Source organism: Myotis brandtii, unplaced genomic scaffold (genome assembly GCF_000412655.1).
Source record: "Myotis brandtii unplaced genomic scaffold, ASM41265v1 scaffold111, whole genome shotgun sequence".
In the NCBI taxonomy this organism is placed as follows: domain Eukaryota; kingdom Metazoa; phylum Chordata; class Mammalia; order Chiroptera; family Vespertilionidae; genus Myotis; species Myotis brandtii.
Genome location: NW_005353789.1, coordinates 2,651,633 through 2,673,923, shown reverse-complemented (window position 1 = coordinate 2,673,923; position 22,291 = coordinate 2,651,633). Strand labels below are relative to the sequence as shown.

Genomic DNA, 22,291 nt, shown 5'->3' with positions numbered 1-22,291 from the left:
TACTTAACATACTGCTCTGCCCATTGTAGGTAATTATAGTATACTAGAGGCCCGGTGCATGAATTCATGCCGGATGGAGTCCAGCCGGCCTACCCTGATTGGGGCCGATTGGGCTGGGCTGGCTGGGGGGAGGGGGTGCGGGAGGTTGGCAGGCTGGCCCTGCCACCTGGTCGAACTCCAGTAGAACTCCCAGTAGAGGGGATAATTTGCATATTACCCCTTTATTATATAGGATTTGTTGATTGTCCAACAGTATCACATCCTCATCTCATTATCATTATCAGCATCACCAGTAAGCATTTACTGAGAAAATGGCAAATCATTATCTAGAACATCAAAGAATATCCTAAAAAATCCTTAAGACATATTTTTCTTGCATCATAAGCAGGAAAGAAAATACTACTTCTTGTACTAGTGAATTTGTGGGCCAGTTATGAGCACAAAATGAGTCTATGATCTACTGGAAATGTTAAGGGATTGAAAAATCAGGACATCTGCCTCTCACTCTTCAGGTCTTCATAGCATGCTAGCTCTAGGCAAGCCAAGTCATCTCAGCCACCAATCTCTTTCCTCATCTGCAAAATTGCCACTATAGCAATCTCTTTCCTATATACTCCACTGAACTATACTGTGGGTAAAATAAGAAAATAAAAGATAATTCACTTTACAAAGGCAAATTCCTTATTAAAAAACTCATTTTGTTTTCATGGTTATCTTAAAATTACATTCTCAGATAAAAATTCTAAAGGGATAAATGTTTTTCAAAATATATCTTCTGTGGCATCCCCATATTAAAAATCCCCTGAATGTATTTCAAGGTAATAAAAGCCCTTCTCTGCTTTGAAGAGCAACAGGAGAGCAACCCACTGGCCTTCCTTGTTTCTAAGATCTTGAAGTTCCTGGGAAACATCCAAGAAATGATCAAGGTCCCATCAAGGAAAAACCAAGCCCTCTCTGAAGTTTAATATATCTGAACCATTACTATTGTCCCTACTCTGCGGGTAGCAAAACTGCCTTATAGGATTGTTGTGAGTTGTAAATGAGATAATTTTTGTGAAAAGTCTTACAGAGGCTTGTTTTTAGGTGCTTAACTCAGGAAAATGGAAAATATTTATTTATTAATCTATTTGTTTTGTTGATGTTAGTAAGTATATTTTTGTGAAAAATTCACAAATTTGAGATCTCAGATTTGAGTAACCCACATTCAAATTGATGTTGTTTCTCTTAATCAAAATATGTAACTTTAACTAGATATTGTATATTTTATGTTCTAAGTTTCATTAATTAGTAAGGTATAACATTAACTACTTGTATAGCTATGCCTAACAAAAATCCGTACCGTTATTTTTATTATTTAAATTATTTATTGTTTAAAGTATTACATAAGTCTCCTTTTTCCCCCATTGACTTCTCCTCAGCTGCTCCCACTCCATAGCACATGCCCTCACCCCCCTACTGTCTGTGTTCATTGCTTATGCTCATAATTCGTACCATTTTTATGGGCTTTTAAAATGCTTAAATCATTCAAAAAGGACTTGGATGACTTAGTATTTTTAATTGACATCAATATAAGTTGGCAAGTTTGTGTTTTGTCTTAAAGATAAATGCTCCTGAGCTACTTGGGCATAATAATCATGGTTAAGAACAGAAGTGTTTTAAATGGGCAGATAACAAAGATAAATATACATTTATTATTTTTTAAATGTTAAGTCCACAATTTAATATTTCCACATTACCCTTAAACCACATCCTGCATGGTTTGAATTTCAGAGAGTTTAGAAGTTACTTTTATCTAATGCTTATTCTCAGAGTTTGTTTTGATTTTTTTTTCTGTTGCATGATAAATAAGAGTTTTGAGTTCTTTAAAGATCCTCTAGACTTATGAGCAAAGGAAGATGAGGATTAAGATAATCTAATTTTTATTTATTAAGTACACAAGTTGTTCCAGAATTTTTGGAAAACACCAAACTAAAACATCCTCAAAATGTTTGCTTCTTAGATTTTTAGATTCAGATGTCTAATCAATCCTGCCACCTTCCTTTTACAGATGAGGAAATTGAGTCACAAAAAGCTTTAGTTGTTTATCTCATCATATAGCTGACTAGCAGAACTGGGACTAGACCCTGCTGATTTTACTCTTTCTACTAAACTAAACTGCTAAATGTTTCCAAGAAGGATAAATATGTAATTTTACATTAGAATGCGGGAACATTGACCGCAAGGATGGTGTCTTATTTATCCATGCAATAATAATAAATCTTTACAAATATACTAGAGGACCAGTGCATGAAATTCATGCAAGGGTAGGGTCCCTAGCGGCTGCCAGCTGCCAGCCAGGGCCTCCCACCCCCCCACCACCCCCGCTGCCTGCTGCTGCCGCTGGCCAGGCCTCCCTTCACTTGGCCTGGTGCCGCCTACTCACCTGTTCCACCGTCCCTCCACGGCCCCCCTCTCATCGGGACCCATTGGGGCTGGCAGCACCTCCACTGCCACCCGCTGCCAGTGCCACGTCTCCAACACCTGCCATGTTCTGCACCACCCCATGGTGGTCAGCACACATCTAACTCTGGGCTGGTCAAACTCCTGCCCATAGGGACAGTTTGCATATTAACCTTTTATTATATAGGATATTGAGTAATTGAGCTGCTGACCAGTGTTCATTTCACTCTATAATATGGCATAGGAATTAGTGCATCTTCTTTGACTGAAGTAAGCATCTTAATTGAAACTTAGCTGTTCGATTAACCTCAATTTGTGGTCTCAGTGACAATAAATGTCACAAATTCTTATCTAGAAGGAAATAACAACCTCTAGGGCTCTGATCTTGAAAATTCTAATGTTCAAAGTGACTATACAGATGTTCCTGTGCAAATGTTATTTTACAACATCCAAGCTGGTATTTCAGTGCATTCCCTGCTGCCAAGGTGAGCAGACATGTCTATATAGGTGCAGCAATTTCTATCACAATAGTGTCTTTTAAAAGGTTTTTAGAAACGAAGTGATTAAAAAATTACAAAATCACACTGAGTAATATAAGTAATATCTACCATAGTATTACAATTATATATTGATTTAAATCCAGAAAATTATATTTGATCTTCAGACAACTAAAACCTGTGTGACAACAATCTTCCCCAATAGGTAGGACCCTAATAGAGTAAGTCAGGCAAATGGGTATCCTCTTTTAAAATGAGGTTTTTGTCTCAAATCCCAAAATATGCCCATGATAAGCGAAGCAAAACCACATGAAGGGCACCTTTTTATCTGTACCAGATCTTGTCCTAAGTAATCAAAGACACTTGAAATAGATTGAGAGGCCTTCTTGTGTCCTTTACACCCAAGCCTTCTTCTGAATCTGTGTCTGCCAGTCTAATAAGAAAGTCTTGGCAAGAAAATGTGCCAAAATTTATCTTTAGGGCCAAGAGAAAATGAGCCTAAGCTATTCACCACAGAGTTAGTGTCAAACGAAAAGAGACTGCATGCCCCTAGCACCTTTGCTAGACACATGTCCTGGAACCTGGCTTCTGGGAGTGGTACAAGAAAGATGTCTGTTGGGGGTGGGAGAGCTGGGGACTTCGTCTGGATCTTTCTCTAGACAGAAATAACACATTACATATAGATGAGAAGAGGCTACAACACATTGTCTGGCAATATATCTGAGTTCTAATCCTGACTCCACCATCTATTATATGGGTAAACTTGGCCAAGGTATTTACCTTGGGGAGCAGATGACACCTCTTTTCTTTCTCATATCACTGTCCAGTCCCTCCAGCCATTCCTTCACTGTCAGGATGGTAGAGTGGCAGCAGAGTGTAATGGTGAAGAAAGTAGGCTAAGGAATTAGACAAATTTGGCTTCTATTTCATCTCTGTCACATGGAGCTCTAGCTTTGGAAAATTACTTTTCGTAAGTCACAGTTTTCTAATCAGGAAAATAGAGGTGGTAAGTGTGTTGGCTTGGTAAGTTCATTGTACATGTTAGATAAAATAATGCATGTACAGTATTTAGTATAGTACATGACCCAGTTTGATCATTCAATAAATATTAGATATTAATTACAATAGCCGAAGCTTGGGTATGAGCCTAAATGGGATGTGGGAAAAGGGGGCCATTCAGCCAGCTATATTCTTAGACTTAGGGTTACCTTAGGCACCTAAATACAGTTGTCCCTTCACATGATTCAGCCTAAGTCCTTAGGCTATGAGTCCAGGTATTGCCAACAAAGCTTAAATTTTTATTTTCTTAAGACTTTTTGCAGCAATGTATAGTGGATAAGTTTTGAGGGTCTGAGGAATTCTTGCTAAATCCAATCACAGTACTATTTCTTTCACAAAAACGTAGCTTAAATGCCAGCCTACTGACTAAAACATGAATAGAATGTATAGCTATTTTGCTTATATTGGTTGCAGCAGTCCTCTTATCCTGAAGGATTAAGACAAAATCTTTACCCAATTGGTTTATTTTAGTCATCTCTTCTGTTCTATCTTCCATTCTAATCACAGCACACTCTTCTCCAGTAGACTTTTCAAATTCCCTAGTGATGTATTTAAATTAAATATATGACCATGCTACTCTTGCATAAAACTACTCAGTGACTTCCTATTATATTTCAATCAAATTGAAAGCCATTCTTAGAGCCTACAGAATTTAGTGCCTACCTAATCCCAAAATTTATTTCATGTCATTCCTTCCTTATCTTCTTCTCTGCTCCTCTCAATATAATGCAGCCATATTGACCTTCGTTTCATTTCTTGAACAAGCCAGGCTATTTTCTGTATGAAGTCTGTTATACTTGTTCTCTCTGCCTATAATGTTCTTCCCTTGCATCTTCTCATTGCTTTCTAACTGTTCAAGTTGCAGTTAAAACATTTCCTTTTCAGAGAGGCCTAATTTAACCTCCCTAACTAGTAGCTCACCCCTTTCCAAATAATGTCAACTTTCTTGTTCTCACAGCATAATATCTTTGTCTGCAATAGTTTGTTTACATATTTATGATTCTTCTTTCTCCACTGTTGAGAACAGGGACTTTATCTTATTCACCATTTATCATCAGTGTCTAGAACTGTGACTTGCTCACAGACTCTCAATAACTCCAGTGTGGGGTAAAGTACGTTTATAGTCTTTTGTATTGGAAATAATACAATAATTAATAAATAATAATACAAGAATAAACTCTGTGTTTTGCATACTCACAACTGTAAACCTACTTCTGCCCTACCCCTGTATTTATAAATATGGGAATGAATGAATGGCCTGAAATCTTCCTTTAATAGTAGGCAGTCTCCACCTACTTCCCTTTCCAAATCTCTGAAATTTATTCAGCACTGAATAATAATGTTTAGAATTATAGCAGTGATAGTTTACATAACTCCCTTAACTTTCCACATGGTCACCCTGAATTTCACCTTCCAGGTAATACTGCACAGTCTTCCCTTGTTCATTACTTACTGATTTCTGGGTGGGGCACCATCACTTCTCTTTTTTTGGGGGAGGAGGCATGTGGTACAGGGAGAGATAAAACACTTTTTAAACACTTGGAAAGACCCAGAGTTTCCACCAGTGGGTTCTCTTCCAGGAGATGTTATTTGGAGATATCTGGTCTCAGAAACACAGACATTCCTAAACTCTGTTTATGGTATACCCATTGAGAAATTCCCAACTACAACTATTTTTTACATTGCTTTATCTGTGCATTCTTTACTTGTGCATTATTAGCCATTCCTCATAACCATATTTATTCTTTCCACTCTTGTTTACATTTTCTCTGCCCCTCAATACAACTCCACAATAACTCAAGCAAGAATGAATGGCAACCAACATGAATTTGAATCATGCCTAATTTCCTTAATTCAATTTGTTATTCATTTATTCATTCAACAAATATTTATTGAAAGCCTATCATGGGTCATATGCTGTGCAAACCATGGGAATATACTAGTGAACAGATAGCATACATTCTGTTGTTGTTGACAGCAATAAATAAATTAAAAATACATTTATGTATTATGTTATATGTATTATAATCATTACAATATGTTCGGTGCATATATTAAGACATATAATATATCTACTTTTATTGTCCATCTTGACCCTTAATGCTTAAATTTTAAATTTTTGTAAAGTAAATATAAGTATATGAATTATAAATTAATTAAATCATGATTTACTCAATATGTTACAGTTTACTTACAAAGTAAACAAGCTGTTATGTGTCCATACAAACATTGACAAGTTGTAACAAAAATAAAATGAATTCAGCATGTCCCATCATTTTTAATTTGAGAGTTTTGTTGTAAATTGTGGATTAACTTGAATTTATTGGACACCCAGACTCTGGCTTTGCCATGGCCCTGTCTTTACCCTAAGTGGGGAGACCATTAGGCTGCCTTTGTGTGAGTGAAAACTAGTGCCATAGAAGTGGGCAAGCAGGAGGTACACTTATTTCTTGCCTAAGTCTTACCAAAGTTTGTAAACCTAAACATTTTAAAGATCTATTCAAGGCCATGGGAAAGCAGTTACTTCCTTCCAGCTTTACCCTAGTTAGGTTAGAGGGTTTTAAAAATTTATTCCAACAGCTAAAATAAGGAGCTTGATATTTTATCTATAGGTTAAATAAGTAGCCTTATAAGAGATCAACTAAAGGATTTGTATACATACATATTAGCATAACCAATGCTACGCTTGCTAGAATGTATACTGGTGTGCTGTAGGGATCAAAGACTTGAGTTGATAAACCTTCAGTCAGAGCTGCAAGTGGGCCACTAACTAGCTGTAGGTCCATGGGCAGAATATTTAATATTTGTCTATGTAATTTAAAAATGGAAGTAAAGAAATGCCCAACTTAGCAGAAATGTAAGTAAAGCCCTTGTCACCAAAAAGATTGTCAATAAATTGTGACTGTTATACTTCTCACTATCAAGTAAGCTGACTCATGCCCTAACATATGGGAAGTGGGTAGAACAAATTTTTCTCTTTTCTGTACCCATTTATACATTGAATTAATTAATGTTATTGCATATCTTCTCTATGCTGGGCATGAAGCATGGCTGTGGAGGAACCAAAAAAAAAATGGCTTTCCTGATCACACACAGCTCACAATCTAATTGGAAGACAAAGCAGTTGAGAGACCAATGAGATACAGTGTGCTAGTTTAGGAAAGAGCTAAAAAATGGGTTCTGTGGGACACTGCATGGGGGAGGAGGATTGGTCTACAAAACCCAAAAAGATGAGTTTTAAAGGATAAGAGAAAATGCTCAAATGGTAAAGGAGAGGAAATTTATTCCAAAATTCCAGATGAGGAAGTCATCTGTCACTTGACTGTGAACTTTGTAAGGTCAGGGTCTTGATTTACTGAATATATCTCTAGCACCTAGGACAGCACCCAGACACAATGGTCTCTGAAGTCTATTTAGTATATCACACTAACCACGTGAGCCCAGGCCCTAGTACCTCTTCTTTCTTCAACTGGTGTTAGGATTTAATGAAAGAAATCTTGTCACATAATAAACACTCATTAAAAGTTCACACTTAGCACTATTTTCTGGTGCATGGTGACACTTTCTGTGAAGCATCTATATATATCTATACTAATAAAAGCGTAGGTGGTCCCCGTGCCCTCTCAGACATTGTCAAAAGATGGCCGCCACAAGATGGCCACATGCACAGCAGAGGCGGGGCCTGGCAGCCGCTCTGTGTGGTGAAACCTGGGGGTCTCGCGGCTCCGCATGGTGCGGAGGAGTCTGGTCTGGCATCTCTGCCGCCTTGCACAGAGGAGGCAGGTCCCAGCAAAGGAGGTGGATCACGACAGGGCAGGGCAGTTGTGGGCAATCAGGCCAGCAGGGGAGGGAAGTTGTGGAGACCATTAGGCTGCCTTTGTGTGAGTGAAAACTAGTGCCATAGAAGTGGGCAAGCAGGAGGTACACTTATTTCTTGCCTAAGTCTTACCAAAGTTTGTAAACCTAAACATTTTAAAGATCTATTCAAGGCCATGGGAAAGCAGTTACTTCCATCCAGCTTTACCCTAGTTAGGTTAGAGGGTTTTAAAAATTTATTCCAACAGCTAAAATAAGGAGCTTGATATTTTATCTACAGGTTAAATAAGTAGCCCTATAAGAGATCAACTAAAGGATTTATATACATACATATTAGCATTCTGAGAACCAGCAGTTGGACATCCCCTGAGGGGTCCCAGATTGGAGAGGGTATAGGCCGGGCTGAGGGACACCCCCCCCGTGCACGAATTTTGTGCACTGTGCCTCTAATATATATATACACACACACACACACACACACAAATAATAGACAAATATGTAAATTGACCGCCCCTTCACAACACCCACAGCCAATCAGGATTGAGTATGCAAATTTAACTGGACAAAGATGGTGGGCCTGTGGGCAGCATGCACTCACGCAGGCGCCAAGCGATGGGGCGGGATGCTTGTGTCATCACCATGGCGAAAACGCAGGTGTTCCTCACTGCCCCAGCTACTCTGGGCCTCTAGGCAGCATGGAAAGGCGGAAAGGCAGCTCTGCCAGAGCGAAGGTGTTGCCGGCAGCCAGGGGAAGGAAGGCCTATTCTTTCATGAATCTTCGTGCATTGGGCCTCTAGTATATATATATAAAAGCCTAACTAACTGTCTGACCTTTTGACCTTTCACCTGGTAGCTATAACATATAGTGACCACCAGGGGACAGATGCTCCGACCAGTAGAGGAGGGAGCCCGATTCCTCACAGAATCGTCCATGGGTTAGGTTGCTGTTGGGCACTGTTGGCCCCAAATCTGCTTCACCCACACCCCCAGACCCAGAGAGGAGGGAGGAGGGAGACCGATTCCTCACAGAATTGGGCATGGGGTAGGTTGCTGCTGTGGCACTGTTGGTCCCAAATCTGCTTCACCTGCACCCTGGACCCAGAGAGGAGGGAGCCCAATTCTGGGGTGTGTCACCTGAGAACTGCCCTCTCACAATCCAGGACCCCTCGGGGGATGTTGGGGGATGTTGGAGAGCCAGTTTTGGCCCAATCCTAGGCCAGGCTGAGGAACCCATCCAGTGCTTGAATCCATGCATCAGGCTTCTAGTAATTAAATAAATAGCACTCTGGCATATTATCTTGTTGGACTTTGTTGAATCACCTCAATTCCAAACCATGTTTGTTACACATATGCTGTGAACCAAGGGCCAGGACAGAGAGTAAATATCAAAGTTAGATAAAGATATAGTCTCCATTCTGCAAGGACCTCAAATTCTACAATATAAAGTAATAAGTGCTAAAATGGAAATATTTTAAAAACTGTTATGGGAGTTCAGGTGATAAGCAGAAGAAATTCCTATGATAATGGGGAAGAGAATTTTAAAAAATGATAATTAATTCTGGTGGAAACCTAGAAAGAATCAAGTACAAATAAAGATGACAGTAATCTCCCAAGGGTACATCTCCATGAAAAATAAAAACTGACTGATTATGAATGCATTGAGATGATGGTGATAATTCTACTGGAATTTTTGGAGTGGATCAGTGATAGGTTCATAGAAAACTGAGGTGAGTGGAAACCCAAAGCAATTAAACTCTTAGAAAAATAAAACATTGTTGGAGAAAGGAAATATAATGATAGCTTAGGGAATAAATACTTTGACCTCTCCAATTTTATGGCTCAGCTGTGGCTAATATTTGAATGGCTCTAAAATTGGGGGGATGGAAGGAGGAAAAGTTAAAGGAATTTTTAAGTTAAAAATTAAGAAATATTATTGTTAATATTATTTAGAAACAGCTAAAAGAATCAAATGAGGTTCTTCTGAGGAGCAGGTATCATGATTATGGGGGAGTGAAGAAGGTAAAAATATTTCTTGATAAGCTTTGAGATAGTATTTGAGTCTTAGAAAACATATTAATGCATTATTGAATAAAGATAAATAGTAATGAACTTAAACATTAACATCTTGCACAAAGGGGATTACCTAAGAGGGAAAGGTGAGATTGGCTCTTGAGTGGTAGGTGGCATCAGATTATGAACAATCTTGAATACTAAAGAGGTTGTACTTCAGAACTCCAAGTAGCTAATAAAATGAGGAGAAACATTAAGTTTCTGTTTTAGACAGGACATTTTGGGATACTCTAGGACAGTGGTTCTCAACCTTCCTAATGCCACGATCCTTTAATACAGTTCCTCATGTTGTGGTGACCCCCAATTTCATTGTTACAAATTGAACATAATTAAAGTATAGTGATTAATCACAAAAACAATATGTAATTATATATGTGTTTTCCGATGGTCTTAGGTGACCCCTGTGAAAGGGTCTTTCAACCCCCAAGGGGGTCGCCACCCACAGGTTGAGAACCGCTGCTCTAGGAGATGGCCAAATGCATGAATGGTGTCAGGGAAAGTACTTATGATAGCTCAACAAATAAATAATGAGGTTTGAAATAAGATGATGATGGGCATAGAAAGCAAAGGCATGGTTTGAGATAGATCGTCAATGTAAAATCAACAGGACTTTGTGATTGATTGGGTGTGTGAAATAAAAGAAATATCAAAATTAATACAGAAACATCTACATTTTGATAGTGAAGCTATTTGCTGTTATAGTAGCATAATTGAAAATGGATTTACAATCTTCTCAGACAAGGGAAAGAAAAGAAAAACTAAACAAAAGAGACTATAGCACACTAAAACATTTTTGCATAGCAAAGGAAACCAACAAAATGAAAAGATAACTTACTGATTGAGAGAAAATATTCGCCAATGATACATTCAATAAGGGGTTAGTTAATATCCAAAATTTATTTTTAGAAACTCATAAAACTCAACATCAAAAAAAACAAACAATCCCATTTAAAAATCGGCAGAGAACCTGAATAGACACTTTTCCAAGAGGACATACAGATGGCCAATAAAATCAAAAGATGCTTACATCACTAATCATCAGAGAAATGCAAATTAAACCACAATGAGGTATCTCCTCACACATGTCAGAATGGCTACCATTAGTGAATCAACAAACAATGCGTTGATGAGGATGGATAACAAAGGGAACTCTTGTACACTGTTGATGGGATTGCAAATCATTGCAGCCACTATGGAAAATACTATGGAGGTTACTAAAAAAATTAAAAATAAACTTCCTTATGACCCAGCAATTCCACTTCTGAGTATTTATCTGAAAAAATTCAAAATACTAATTTGAAAAGATATATGCACCCCTATATCAATTGCAGCATTATTTATAATAGCTAAGATATGGAAGAAATCCAAGTTCCATCATTAGTCAATTGGATAAAGAAGTAGTGGTACATATATACATTGGAATATTATTCAGCCATAAAAAAGAATGAAATATTACCATTTGTGACAACCTGGATGGACAGAGAGGGCATTATCATACATTAAGTGAAATAAGTCAGACTTGGAGAAAGACAAATACCATATTATGTCACATATGTGGAATCTAAAGAACAAAATAAATAAACAAAACAGAAATAGACTCACAGAAACAGAGAAGGAACCTTTGCCAGATAGGAAAGGGCTTGTTTTGTCTGGGTGAAAAGGTGGAGGAATTTAGAAGTACAAATTGGTAGTTACAAAATAGTCATGGGGATATAAATTACAGCATAAGGAATATCCTATATAATAAAAGGCTAATATGCAAATCGACTGAACAGTGGAACAACCAGTCCCTATGACATGCACTGACCACCAGGGGCAGACAGTCAACGCAGGAGCTACCCCCTGTTGGTCAGTGCACTCCCACAGGGGGAGCGCCGCTCAGCCAGAAGCCAGGCAATGGGCCTAAGCCATCAGTCGGACATCCCCCAAGGGCTCCCGGACTGCAAGAGGGTACAGGCCAGGCTGAGAGACCCTCCCAAGTGCGCGAATTTTATGCACTGGGTCTCTAGTAGTCAATAATATACTGCAAGAGGGTACAGGCCAGGCTGAGGGACCCTCCCAAGTGCGCGAATTTCATGCACTGCGTCTCTAGTAGTCAATGATAATGTAGTAACTTTGTATGGTGCCAGGCGGGCACTAAACTTATTGGGGGATCACTTTGCAAATTATAAAGATGTCTTGCTCTAGCTGGTTTGGCTCAGTGGATAGAGAGTTGGCCTGTGGACTGAAGGGTCCCAGGTTTGATTACAGTCAAGGGCATATGCCCAGGTTGTATGCTCGATCCCCACTGTGGTGCATGCAGGATGCAGCTGATCAATGATTCTCTCTTATCATTGATGTTTCTATTTCTCTCTCCTTCTCCCTTCCTCTCTGAAATCAATTAAAAATATATTTAAAAAAAAATGTCTAACCACTATGCTGTACACCTGAAACTAATATAAGATAAGTAGAGGCCCAGTACACAAGACTTGTGCACTGGTAGGGTCCCTAGCTGCTGCCAGCTGCTGGCCAGGGCCTCCCACCCCCAGCTGGCCCCGCCCCCCTGGTCGAACTCCTGTACAACTCCCAGTCTAGGGGACAATTTGCATACTATGCTGTTATTATATAGGATATTAAATGTGAATTATAATTGAAAAATAAGAATAAAATAAAAATAAAACTGCAACTATGATCAAGTCGCTTTCCCCACCCCTTGAATCAAAGTTGGTCTGTGACCTCCTTTAACCAACAGGAAGTGAAGTAAAAGGGCTGGTTCTGAGGTTAGGCCTCCAACAGGAAGCACAAAGAACTGTCTTAAATGTAACCCTGAGAATTTAGTTGAATAGTGAAAATATGTGTCTAAACACAATTGAATAAGAGGATATGGACTTTTAAAATAATTACAGCATAAAAAGTTTAAGAAGATAACTTTTTCAGGGAATTTTATACTGATTATGATTTATAATCAAAATTTCAGAGAAATTTTAAAGTGTTACAAGACAATTGTCAGAACTTAGTCTCCATTTGCAAAATTGTTTCTCTTCTGAAATGAAATAAAGATTCCCCAAAATTAATGATTCATGAAAGCATTGCAGAGTTTTAAAATTCCAGGAGATATTCTTGCTGTACTTGTCTCCGTCAGGGTGCATGCTGATGGTCTCAGAGGGCAGCACCAGAACCTCATTGTTTGACATCTCACCCCGTGAAATGGATGTCTCAGTTTTAGTGCAGCAACATGCTGCTTGGTGTGCATTTTTTAAAAATGATTTTGGCTTCACTGTTGAAAAAGCCCCATTTTGATGTATCAGGTTTATGTCTCCTAGTTAGTGTTTGGCAAGAAAAATCAGGCAACACATGTACTCAACTCATAACACGTTTATGGATTTTGTATTTTAATCCACTTCTGGGAAAAAGACAAGCAGCCAAAGATCCAAATGATATATTAATGGTCTAAATTGTATTTTAATTCATCTTTTACCAACACATGAGAAGTAATGAAGACCTTACTAAGCATTCCATAAGTCTTTTCAACTGACACTGGTCTCACACTTGAGGTCACAAACCGTTTCAGTAAAAATCTCAGATTCCATAGGATCCTTGGCATCAAAGCCCCTACATCAATATCAGGAACACTTGTACCTGGATATTATCAATAGCTTGCTCTTGTGCGTTTGTTGTTATTGTTACTTAAAAAAAAAAAGTAGTATTTTCTGCTTAGGTTGCAAATAAATGTAAACTAATATTCATGGCTTCAAATGAGTATCATTTGATTTACGGAAATACTTGTATTGGTTATATCTTGACTTGTCTAGAGGGGATTAATGGGTCTTATCTAAGAACAATGAGCATTTTGGAAACATAACATCATCATTTAAAAGAGCCTTTAAAAATATAAAGTATGGTTTTCATGTATCTTTTGGGAAATTAACTGTGATAAAAATGTTATTAGAATGTAAAAGATCATATATTGTATGATTCCATTTATATGAAAAATCCAGAGAAGGCAAATCTATAGAGACAAAAAGTAGATTAGTGGTTGCTTGGGGCTGAGGGTAAGGAACAGGGGTGACTGAAATGGGCACAAGGGATTTCTCTGGGGTGATGAAAATAATATAAAACTGGATTGTGTTGCAGAACTCTGTAAATTTACTAAAAATCACACTTAAAACTGCATAAATTTTATCTTATATAAACTATACCTCAATATACTTTTAAATATATTTTTACTAGAGGCCCGGTGCACTAATTCGTGCATGGGTGGGGTCCCTCAGCCTGGCCGAAGATTGTGGTCGATCTGGGCCATCTCGCCCAGTCCCAATTGAGGCCCATCAGGGCCAGCCGGCTGGGGGGAGGGACTGAGGGAAGGTTAGCCGGCTGCAGGAGGTTGGCTGTGGGAGCGCACTGACCACCAACGGGCAGCTCCTGCATTGAGCGTCTGCCCTCTGGTGGTCAGTGCACATCATAGAGATTGGTTGACTGGTTGTTTGGTGGACTGGTCGTAACGGTTGCTTAGGCTTTTATATATAGAGATTGATTTCAGAGAGAGGAATGGAGATGGAGCAAGAGAAGAAAGATCAATGATGAGAGAGAATCATTGATCAGCTGCCTCCTGCATGCCCCCCACTGGGAATTGAGCCCCCATCCCAGGCATGTGACCTGACCAGGAATCAAACCATGACCTCCTAGTTCTAGGCCGATGCTTAACCACTGAGCCATGCTGGCTGGTCAAGCTGTTATATATATTTTAAAGATCATGTTATTTTAAGGAACTGATAGAACTCTACAATACAATACAATAGTACAAATACAATAGTATCAGTAATGGTAAAAAAGCAATAGGTAATATTTACTGGGTGTGAAAGTGGGTACCCCACTCTTTAGCTGCATGTCCTTGGGAGATTCCTCACACTCTCAAAGCTTGGAGTTTCTACATTTAGAAAATGAGGATAATAATGCTATCTAATCACTATACATTTTTGGGAATAATTAAATAAGATAATGAATGTAAAGATTCTAATGTTTTGCTCAGAAGATAGTGGTTTCTTAATAAATGATAGCAAGTAGCATTAGTAATAGTAACTAGTATTCACTTTGGAAGAAAATATACATTTTATAAATGAATACATTAAATTAATAAATCAAAAGTGTTAGTTAACATCATTCTAATTCTTGGACAATTCTACATAATAAAGAAGTAATATGTAAATTGACCATCATGCCCTCACACAAGATGGCCACCCCCATGTGGGCACAAGATGGCCAGCAGGGGAGGGCAGTTGGGAGCAAACAGGCCAGCAGGGGAAAGCAGTTGGGGGCAACCAGGCCTGCAGGGGAGGGCAGTTGGGACCGACCGGGCTGGCAGGGGAGTGGTTAGGGGGTGGTCAGGCTGGCAGGCGGAAGCGGTTAGGGGCAATCAGGCAGGCAGGCAAGAGGTTGGGAGCCAGCAGGCCTGGATTGTGAGAGGGATGTCCAACTGACAGTTTAGGCTCAATCCCTGAGGGGTCCCAGATTGGAGAGGGTGCAGGCTGGGCTGAGAGAACCTCCCACCCCCCAGTGCATGAATTTCATGCGCCAGGACTCTAGTTCATATAATAAAAAATAAACAAGCACCACCAGGGTGGCTCAGTAGTTGCGCATTGACCTATGAACCAGGAGGTCATGGTTTTATTCTCAGTCAGAGTATATGCCCGGGTTGTGGGATCAATCCCCAGTAGGGTGTGTGCAGGAGGCAGTTGATCAATGATTCTCTTTCATCAATGATGTTTCTATATTTCTCTCCCTCTCTCTTCCTCTCTGAAATCAATAAAAATAATATTTTTTTAAAGTAAAGATGTTTAGGTACTCAAATAAGGTAAAAACAGAGCATTCAACTTTTTTTTTTTAATTCTTTAATATCTATATTAATTCTATAGCATTTATGTATTTTGTTCTGTTTGATATAAATCTTAATGAGAAAGATAAATTTACCACAGTGATGATGACTTCTCTGTTTATATTTATATTCTATCAATTTTTACTCTAAATAATTTGAGGCTATATTTGGTTCGTGCAAGTTTGAAATTGTTATACTTTTCTGTGAGTTGACTCTTTTATTATTATTTGGTGACTCTTATCTCTAGTAATGCTTTTTGCTTTAAAGTCAATTTTATCTAATTTAAAACACTGATACAGCTCTTTTTTAGATATAAATATATTATGTATATTCTTTGATCATTTAACTTTCAACCTTATATTTTATATTCTATTTTTGTGTCCACTGTAATAACCTTTGCCTTTTAAGTTAAACATTTGGCCATTTACATTTATTATAATTGCTTAACTGTTTTAATTTATTACTATCTGTATTAGTTTGCTAGAGTTGCCATAACAAATTATCACAGACTGGGTGGTATAAATAACAGAAATTTATTTTCTCATAGTCTTCAAGGCTAGAAGTCCAAGATACTAGTATATCCACGTGTCAGCAGATTTCGTTTCTTTTGAGGACTCCCTCCTTGGCTAACAGATAGCTCCTTCTCATTGTGTACTCACATCATCTTTCCCTTATGCACACAAACCCCTAATATATCTTTGTGTTTTCAAATTTTCTCTTCTTATGAAGTCTGATTGAATTAGGGCCTATTTGAATTGGTTAATTTTAACTTAATTACCTCTTTAAAGGCCCTGTGTCTGAGATAGTGGCACAGGACAAAGACAATCTTAGGGCTCTACTTTCTTCTCTGGGTTCCTGTTTTCACTTAGTTTTTAGATTATGAGTAATCCTATTTTCTTGCCAGAGCATAAATGCATGTTATAAATTGCTTTTTAGATTATATCCAGAATTTGATTTGTTTTCAACAGGAAGGTCAGTCTCAATATCTGGTATGCCAATCTGCTGGAAAAATAAGGCTGACTCATCTTTCATCTAAAAAGGGAGCCAGATAAAGATAGAGGAGGTTTTTGTTTGTTGATTGGTTGGTTGTTATTGTTTTTCTGTTGAGTTCCATTTTAAAAGTTGAGGACTTATTTGACCTCCCTATGTCCTCGCATGACTTACCTAAGATCTGGAGAATGCCTGATGGGATAAAGATTTCAAGCACCTTTAGGACTGCATATGAATTTTTAATAGTTATAGCCTGTGGCCTTCTATAAGCAGGGACAACTGCACTAGCTATTGGTTTGCAGTGTAAGCGTCTCAAGTCTTTTTGAGTTGCTATCTATTTAGAATTTGTGCTGTAAAAGCTAAAAAACAAGTGGCGGAAAGCATGCAGAAATCTATATAAATTTAACTTAACTTGGAGTGATGTGGGGGAAATGAGGAGGACTAAGGATTGAACCTATATAAGATTGAATAACAATGAAAGCTAGTTCCTCCAGCTGTATCTTTGGGAAATATCATTAATTCATCATAACACTTCCTCCCCTTGAGTCACAAACATGCTTCAGCATCTTTCTCAGCACAGTATTCTCAGTACTCAAACTACCAGAGAATGCAGGAAGATGATGCTTATCAGCAAAATTGCAACTAATTGTGTTTCTGTTCTGTTTTTTTTTTCAATTGGGATATTGTTAGTAATACATTTGTTTAGGTCAGTGGGGAAAATAAGTTTTCTAGCTTCGTCCTTTTTGAAGCTCTGCTATGTAAGGAAACCCATATTAGTGCTTCCTGTAATTGACTGCACAGACACAACAAGTAATATCCAGTGATTGCTGGAGAGGAAAGGAAGATTTGTTTATAGGGTCTCCCGAATGAGAACTTGCCAGGAAATTCCACACTTTGATCTAGATTTGGAAATAAGTACATTAAAAACTTTTCCAATTATTTTTTTCTCCTAGAACTATAGTATGAATGAGAAATATGTACTTGCTATATAATTTTTGCCTATGGAATTAATTTTGTAAAGTCATTTTAATTTGTAAAGAGATCTTTAAATTCTTATGGTAGTGAGAAAAAAGAGACCCAATTTATGTTTCTATAACAGAAAATATATAAGAGTTCAGATGAAAGAAGAATGTAAAGATTAGAAGGACAAGTTCATGAGCCTGGATTTTAATCTCAGGTGTTTTTTCTTAATTTAAAAATGTTGACAAAGGGAAGACAATAGGATTGAGGGGAAAGTAAATAAATGATGTATTACAAACACTTAAAATAAAGTCTGCACTTAGGAAGAAGACCTCTAAAAGTTATCATTTATATTATTTTATAAAAGTATATAAATGCACATTTTTTCATACTCAGTTAACTTGTCATAAATTTCTTTATTCATCAGGAGAAAATAATAGTACCTACCTCATAGGATTATTATAAGGGTGAAATATAAAGCACTTAGAATAAGATCTGGCCCATGTAACACTCAATAACCATAATTTTTATTATCATACTAGAGGCCCGATGCACAAAAATTTGTGCACTGGGGGGGGTGGTCCCTCAGCCCGGCCTGTGCTCTCTCGCAGTCTGGGACCCCTCGGGGGATGACCACCTGCTGGCTTAGGCCCACTCCCCAGGGAATCGGACCTAAGCTGGCAGTTAGACATCCCTCTGGCAGCCCGGGAGCACTCGGGGGATGTCCACTTGCCAGCGGGGAGCAGGCCTAAGCTGTAGTCGGACATCCTTAACACTGCTCCCTGTGGGAGCGCACTGACCACCAGGGGGCAGCTCCTGCATTGAGCGTCTGCCCCCTGGTGGTCAGTGTGTGTCATAGTGACCAGTCATTCCCAGTTGTTCTGCTGTTAGGGTCAATTTGCATATTACCCTTTTATTATATAGGATAGAGGCCTGGTGCATGGGTGGGGGCCGGCTGGTTTGCCCTGAAGGGTGTCCTGGATCAGGGTGGGGGTCCTTCTAGGGTGCCTGGCCAGCCTGGGTGAGGGGCTGATGGCTGTTTTCAGGCTGGCCACAGCCCCCAGCGACCCAAGCTCCCAGCCTCTTCTTTTTTTTTTTTCTGGGATTTATTTATCTCCTATAATTGAAACTTTGTAGCCTTGAACGTAACCCAAGCCTCCTGCTTGCTCCAGCTCCGTGGTTGCTGCCATCTTAATTGGGTTAATTTTCATACTCGATCCTGATTGGTTGGTGGGTGTGACTGGTGGGCGTGGCTTGGGCGTAGCAGAGGGATGGTTAATTTACATGTTTCTCTTTTATTATATAGGATACATTTACTCAAATGACCTTTATTAATTACTCTCTCCATTCTCTATTTTTCTGTACTACCAGTCTGTGATATTCATTCGTGACAAGAATTCTCATGGGCAAGAGATATCAGGATATATTGACTATGCCCACAGGCTGAAGACTGAAGATTTTGAAATCTACTTTAATGGAAAAAAAAGACTTCTTCCAAGATCCACAGATTTGAGGTAAATATACACATTTCTCATACCTTCAATAAGAAAACAAGCTCCTCAGAGGCAGGGATAAATGACTTCTATTTCATGATCTGCATTGTACCTATAATACTAATGTGTACATAATAGGAACATGATAAGAGTGGTTTTAATGAAAAATAAATAAATTTTAAAATAGGAAATGAATATAGATGCATTTTTTCCCCATTAACAGCCTGAGAAAGAGAACTCTTCATAGATGAGATAAGTAAGTTCTCAGTGACATTCCTTTTAAATGATAAGTGGAGCCTAAAAATTGCTAACCTCACAGGACCCTTGACCACTTGGGACTTGGTTTGTCTAGAAGTCACTGGAGTGGTCCATCTACCACATTCTCTTCCCACTGTCCTTTGGCCACCAACCAAAGTGTGGGTCTCTGATTGGCTCGCTCTCATTTACTCTTATCACTGGCTTATTCTGGGATTCCTTCCACCCATCATTCTTTTTACTATTGACTCCTACTCTTTCCTCTGGAGCCATGACCCCATCACATAGGAACTGCTCTACACTGTCAATCTTGTCACAGATCTCATTCCTCTGCCTCCTGCTCAATAGCTTTCAAGCTTAACTTCTTACGCCACTATCTCTCAACTTACTATAGAATGACAAAATTGTAGCAGAATTCTGCTTTAACTCTCCACTGCTGTATCCAAGCTCATTAGTAGACACTTGTAACAATATTCCTCTGACACCCCTGCCATCTTCTATCCATACTTACTGCTATTACCTAAAGACTTCTTAACCCATCACTACTTTCATGGACTTACACCTTATCTTGTCTAACCTAGATGCAGGGCATATTATTTAACTTCTCTCTTGCAATAATACCCACTGCCCATGTCTTTTTGTGCCTTGATCCCACTTGTCCTGTTAACCCCCCTTAAGTAGATTGATCCTGACATCTCTTGCTTGCACCTGGAGCCATACCTCTGAGTATTGATGAAGAAAATTTCACAAAGGTGTAGATGGCTGCTACTAATAATTTATGGTCTCCAAACTCAGCTTGAGTGGCCCTCAGCCACTCACTCATGGGCTTTTTCTCAACTCTTAATTTCACCACCCTCCCCCCAAAGACTCTAAAGTTCACTCTCTCAAAACCATTGCTCTTAACTGCTGGCCTTGAATCTTATCCACATATGATTTGCTTCACATTTCACAGAGATCATTGGGTCTAAACATAGAAACTACCACCTGATCTGTCAGTCTTTCTGTCAACCAAAATTGACTCATAAATCAGCCCCCCTACCCCCCCGAGAGCCCTTTTGATAATTTCTAGTCATAATTTGATTATGACAGCTGTTGGTCTCTGAGCTTGCCATCTGCATTCAGAACATGTCTTCCCCTGAGTCTAAAAAAAAATAGTTCATTCTTACTAAGTGAAATATTCTCTCATATTTATTTTTTAGATTCAGAGAAAAAAGGAACTCCTTGGGCTGTTTAGAGCCAATTCAACTTGTTTTTGATACTTTTCACCTGTCTTTCCAGCTATACTTCATCTATTGTTCCCTCTTTTTTTATAGAGTCTCAAACTGACCCTGTCAACTGGCTACTTCATTTTGCCTCTAAACATACTGAAGTAATTTCTATAACGAAAGGACATCCCCTTTGTACTCCAACCATTGCCCTAACTCTCTTTCAGTTTCCAGATAAACTCTTCAAAACAAGTGTCTCCAATTCTCACTTCTCATATAGTCGCTAACCCATGGTGATTGGTCCTTTGCCACCATTATTCAAATGAAACAAGTCCTGATAAATTCACCAATGACTGCCAATTTCTAAATCCTGTGGATTATTTTCAGTTCTCATCTTATTTAACTTCTCTAAATTATTGGATTAGGGTTGATTAATCTTCATGCTGATCAATCCTTTCTTCTCAAAACTATTCGAATACTCTAAACTCTTATTCTCAGAATCTGTCATTGAACTCTCCCTTGTTTATTTTATACATATTGGTATTGAGCAGAATTCATCCTTTTTTTTCTTACCATACACTGTATGTTCTCTTCCGTCATTTGATCACTTCGCTGGAGTAGACTAATCTTCACAACTACAACCCGAGCACAGATCTCTCTTCTTTATTTCAGACTCAATTATCCTACTGCTAACTTCAGAGAACTCTCAGTATCCCATTAGCACCTAATATTTTTTTCCAAAATTAAACTTATTTTAATCCCTGAAGACTGCTGTGTCTTATTTATCCTCTATCTTGGCAAACGGCACTACCCCTGCAACCAGAAGCAAAATCCAGATATTAACCCAGACCTCTTCCTCTTCATAACTACCCCTGTAACTAATAATTTACTAAAAATACTAAATTCTATTGCCTTAACAGCTTTGTTTATATTAAAACAAATACAGGTGATATAATTCACTTGTTAACACTTAAGTATGAATCCTTATCTAATAATCATTTTAAAAGAAAACATGATGACATTATAACACCTAACAAAATAATTTCTTAATATTATTGAATACCTAGTTAGTCCTTATTCATATTTCATTGATTATCTTAAAGTTATCTTTTCACAGTTAGTTTGTTTCTGGGCTCACTCTTTGTTTTATTCATACCTCCCTGAAATAACAGAATCTTGCTCATGTGTTATTTTCATAATAATTCTTGATATAAAATAGACAATTCATTCACCTTGGTTTTTTTCTTCAGAAGTATCTATGCTATACTTGCCCTTTTCTCTTTTAGATAATTTTTAGAGTCAACCTCTAAAGTTATAAGTCAACTTATAAAAGTTATAATTTTGATTGGAATTGCTTCCAAGTTGTGACCAATGTATAATTAGTTGACATGTGTATAATATTGTCTTCTACTTATTTATTTTTATTTATTTATGCCTTATATAATGTCTTTTAATAATATTTTATGATTTTCTCAATTAGAGAGTTTTATTATTTTATAGTTTTTTTTCCTCCTCGGTTTTATATAATACTAGAGGCCCGGTGCACAAAAATTTGTGCATTCGGGGGGGGGAGGGGGGTCCCCCAGTCTGGCCTGTGCCCTCTCGCAGTCTGGGACCCCTCGGGAGATAACGACCTGCTGGCTTAGGCCTGCTCCC

The 22,291-nt window shown here is 38.3% G+C and overlaps 1 protein-coding gene across 1 annotated transcript in view; it reads left to right on the top strand.

Moving 5' to 3' along the window:
• The window catches only part of LOC102259738 (chromosome unknown open reading frame, human C4orf22), a 561,692-nt gene that overhangs the window by 470,206 nt on the left and 69,195 nt on the right, over nt 1–22,291 (top strand). The window contains exon 4 of the mRNA XM_005857421.1: nt 19,054–19,196. Within this exon, the coding sequence (XP_005857483.1) occupies nt 19,054–19,196 (143 nt within the window). The remainder of the gene's footprint in view (nt 1–19,053; nt 19,197–22,291) is intronic.